Raw genomic sequence first — 4,265 nt, 5'->3', positions numbered from 1 at the left:
GGAAGTTTTTTGAGGGTGTATTCCTACATACAAACAAAAATTTCAAGGAATTATCAGGCCCTAATACACATAAATACATGTCAATTCAAGAAATAAAATAGGCTAATAATTCTAAGATGTGTAAAATATAGAAATCTAAAAGAAATTAGTTCAGCCAATGTACTCTATCTAGACCAGTCAGTTTGCATCAAGATTCGTGCTATCCTTATATAGAAGTTTCTATTTTTTGTTTCTTCCAAACAAGAGACTGTTTGACCTTGAAACTTTGCGGATCAACTATATACAAGTGTCACTCACTGTATGAAATGTTTCCGATTTTGTTGGATGAAACATAAATTTGTCAAATTTCAAATTTTAGAATGAATTGTATCATTTTAAAAAATTTATCTTGCGTCAAAAAATCCGAAAACTATTCTCCACATGGCAGTACTTGTGTGATGTTGATCTGCAAAGTTTCAAATTTACATGTTCTTTATTTGGAAGAACCAAAAAAGAGAAGTTTTCTTTCACGAATTTGATGAAAGAATGGACGGTGAGGAGAGGATAAAGGACACACTGGTATGGTGGCGCAACCAAAACTTTCACATATACTCCCGCCATCCGCAATTATTTGTCGCAGTAATAGATGTATATAGACCTATTTTTAATTCTGGATATATCCATTTCTATCTATTTATGCGACAAATAATTCGGAACGGAGGAATTATCATACAACTAGGATAAGGACATCTGACTAGCTAAAGGCAACCGATCGGATCATCATGCTTCAATAATAGTCATTTGACAGCTATGATAGAGGAGCCGGGTCAATACACAAGTTATTCAAATTCTGACATGTTGTCCCGGCGGCTAATCAGCTTTTGTTTGGAGTCAAGACAACGAAGGCTGCTGCCTGCTGGAGGATCAAATGATTCATGTGCATGACAGCGTATTCGAGTTTCTTCCTTCCCCCGACACAGAAAACGAACTTTCAGTGAACATCATGTTGCATGGATAAGCTTTTAAGTGAGCTGTGGAAAATTCAAAGAGCATTTAATATATGGAGTACACCAAGGAAAACAACATGAACATGAAATAAATATATTCCCTGCAAAATATACAGACCACGTTCTGCACCATAGACCTACCCATGTCGTGTCACCGCTCCTCCCTGTGACGAACAACAAGCTGACTGAGAGGGAACACTATGCAGCCTAGATGCACTCCAATCCCCATGTGGATCTTAATGTCTGCAATATAGTTTGTACTCTAGCAAAGCCGCAGTAAGAACCCATGCCAAACTATGAAGCACACCAGCCCATTATTTTTCCTGATTAATCAGAATTTAAGTCATTGATAACAAATATATTTAGAATTTAAGTCATTAACGTATACAAACTTGTGTCTTTCTGTTTGTTTCATTGGCGAGGTCTTGGCGTAATGGTGCACAAGAGAGTGCCATTTCTCTGCTAGTAACGTGTTCAAGTCCCCAGATCTTTGTCTTCGTTATACCTTGACATTTTCGTAATCAAACCCAATCTTACTTAATAAATATAAGGGTGCACTGGGTTTATTATCTTTGAAAACATTTTTTTCCTATGCTTTTCTTATTCTCAGAATCAAATACAACCTTATCGCTTACTGTAGGGGATATCCTTAAAAACAAATTCAAATTTCGTTTGAAAGTATCGTCCAGTAAGTATATCAAATTATTTCTTTTTTCAGGGGTTCACAATATTATTGTTATCGTCATTTATTTGGCTAGCTCCCAGATTTGAACAAGAAAACAAAAGGAAAGACATTTGCATGTGGAGGTATATATGGTTACATTTACACGCTCCACAGAGCCGCATGGATACATGCAGGCCGGAATGTGGGCTTATTTACGTACGTACTGTACGTAACATAAGAATAGACGTAAATATTCAAAATACACACAGATAAACACACGCACGTCACCCGCAAAAAAAACACACACGCACGTATGTACTACTTGGCTTCGGCGTCAAGGGTGAGGAACGGGCGCTCGCCGTTGAAGTTGCCCGGAGGGTTGTAGTTGCAGGTGATGAAGACGCCCCGGTTCCCGGCGCAGACCACGCGCGCGCAGCCGATGCGGGTCGACTTGCGCCACACCACCTGCGTGTAGTGCCCGCACACCTTGCCGGCATCGCAGGTGTTGCTGTTGAGGTGGTAGTTCCGCTTCTCGTCCACCCACGACTTCACGGCGTTCGCGGCCGTCCACGACTGCCCGGACCCCCAGAAGATGTTCTCGCCGAACGGCCCGCCGGAGTGCTGCAGCCGGCAGTCGGCGGCGCGCTTGTTCGCGTAGTCCTGCGCGAACCTGGCCACGCTGTTGTCCCACGTCACAGGGCCGACGCCGTCCGCCGCGCGGGCGCGGTTGTGCAGGTTGACAAAGTCCTGCGGGGTGTTCTGCGCCGAGACGCCGGCCACCACGGCCATGACTATGACCAGTGCGAACATTGCAAGGCTGCTCTTGGAGGATGCCATGACTAGCTAGTAGGTGGCTCGAGATGGATGAAGAGTGCTGGAATTTGACCGGTATTTGTAGCCTGGGGGGATGTGGAAAGAGTCTATGGCTATCTTTATTTTTTGAACTGCATGGGTATCTATTTCAAGGATGCTTGCAAGAAGATGCGGGGAAAATAATAATTATATACATGTATCATGAGTTCATGACTTGCTAGCTTACATGTGGTACAGTTTCATTTTATTTCCACTACATACGCATACATCTGACAACAAGTGATTCCACGCAATCCCGACGTACATTGGTCGATTAGTTTGGGCAGTTGGGTTTGCTTTAATCTAGAACTAGATCATAACCTCATTGGGCGGCGAAGTTGAAAACCGTACATCCACTTGGGCGGCTGGGGCAAGCGGCAAAATATGCTTGCGTCTCTGTCTCTACTGCCTACTGTGGCTTACCGGTTGGTGGTTGCGGCTTATCGAGCTCACATTTTCTTTTTCATCTGTGTGTTTGTGTTGATTGTGTGTATGTTATGCATAGATCGCATGTGTATTGATGATATTTGTATTTTTTTGATGTGACATTATGAGTCAATAAAAGCATTTTTAACGAGAAAAATGCAAGTTTTACTTTATATTGTTTCTTTCAAAAATAGTAAAACCACTAGACATCGCACATTGTAATGTGTTGTTAGATCTCAAAATAATGTAAGCTATGTGTTGTACGGAACCGTAGCATATCTCTATGGTAAAAATTTCATGGAGACACTACCACATAATCATCTGTTGTCATGTAAATAGCCATGACTTGCGGCAGCCTTGGCAAGAGTGCGATGACGACAGACGCAGCCCTGGCAAAGGCGGCAAACGTGGTGGCTGAGACAGCCCAACGGTTGTTGTCATCGGCTTGTCGAGCTCCTTTGCCTCTTCCTCATGAGGCCGGGATGAGGCATGACATTTGTACGCATGCATTATTATGTTAATGATTATTTTGTCTAGTTCATCTAGATAGTATAAATTAGTGAACGGATGAACTATAATCGACTTTTGAGGATGATAAGTTGCATTCAAAATTAGCCAATTGCCATCGCAGATGGCTAGTCTTTATCTTATTTTTCCTTTTGGTATGGACGATTGCAATTACCTTCTGAAATATATGCTTGTGGACATGGAAAGTTCATGGATGAATATTGTCAGTCAAGCTTTGTGATTTGTGTCAACTCGCTCATTAAATACTAGCACATTATTAGAGCATGGTTAATAATATAGCGGGCAGCTGGCTATATAAAACTGCCATGTCATGAAGAGCTAACAATATTATCTACTCATACAATAGGGTTGGCTATAAGGTCGGCTTTTAGCTTAGTAATTTATTTCAGTTTCTCTTTTTCTCTTTCCTCTCATTTACTCATTTTACCTAGAAGCACGTGTAGGGGTTAGCTCTTACTTGAGAGCCCACTCCCTTCCTTTTTTCTTTGTCTCTTCTTTTCACATAGACAAAAATGCCATGTAAGCGGATTTATAGCCTACTATTATACTGGCTATTATAAAATGCAAATTGTGTGCGACATATTGTCGCACATGGTTCAAGAAAGAAAATCATGTGCGGTGACACTAGTAGAAAACAGGGCTTTGGTTTTGAGCAGATCAGAGCATTAGTCCCGGTCGTGTTACGAACCAGGACTAATGTGAGCATTAGTCCCGGTTCGAGCGGCTAGGACACCGGACGAGGCTCGGCTAGCTTTAGCCCCGGGTCAAACGCAACATTTAGCCCCGGTTGGAGACACCAACTGGGACTA

At 42.1% G+C, this 4,265-nt stretch overlaps 1 protein-coding gene across 1 annotated transcript; it reads right to left on the bottom strand.

The window, feature by feature from the left end:
* Positions 1 to 1,767: 1,767 nt before the first annotated feature.
* LOC109755779 (pathogenesis-related protein PRB1-2) lies at positions 1,768 to 2,567 on the bottom strand. The gene has a single exon (XM_020314693.4). It carries the CDS (start codon positions 2,485 to 2,487, stop codon positions 1,969 to 1,971), a length of 519 nt encoding a protein of 172 aa, XP_020170282.1. The 5' UTR covers positions 2,488 to 2,567; the 3' UTR covers positions 1,768 to 1,968.
* Positions 2,568 to 4,265: the final 1,698 nt, after the last annotated feature.

This window comes from Aegilops tauschii, chromosome 7, assembly GCF_002575655.3.
Source record: "Aegilops tauschii subsp. strangulata cultivar AL8/78 chromosome 7, Aet v6.0, whole genome shotgun sequence".
Classification (NCBI taxonomy): Eukaryota; Viridiplantae; Streptophyta; class Magnoliopsida; order Poales; family Poaceae; genus Aegilops; species Aegilops tauschii.
This window is presented reverse-complemented; position numbering and strand designations above follow the sequence as displayed.

Bases quoted from the DNA above. Each gene is read 5' to 3' on its own strand.
- LOC109755779 (XM_020314693.4), bottom strand. From the start codon at position 2,487: ATGGCATCCTCCAAGAGCAGCCTTGCAATGTTCGCACTGGTCATAGTC.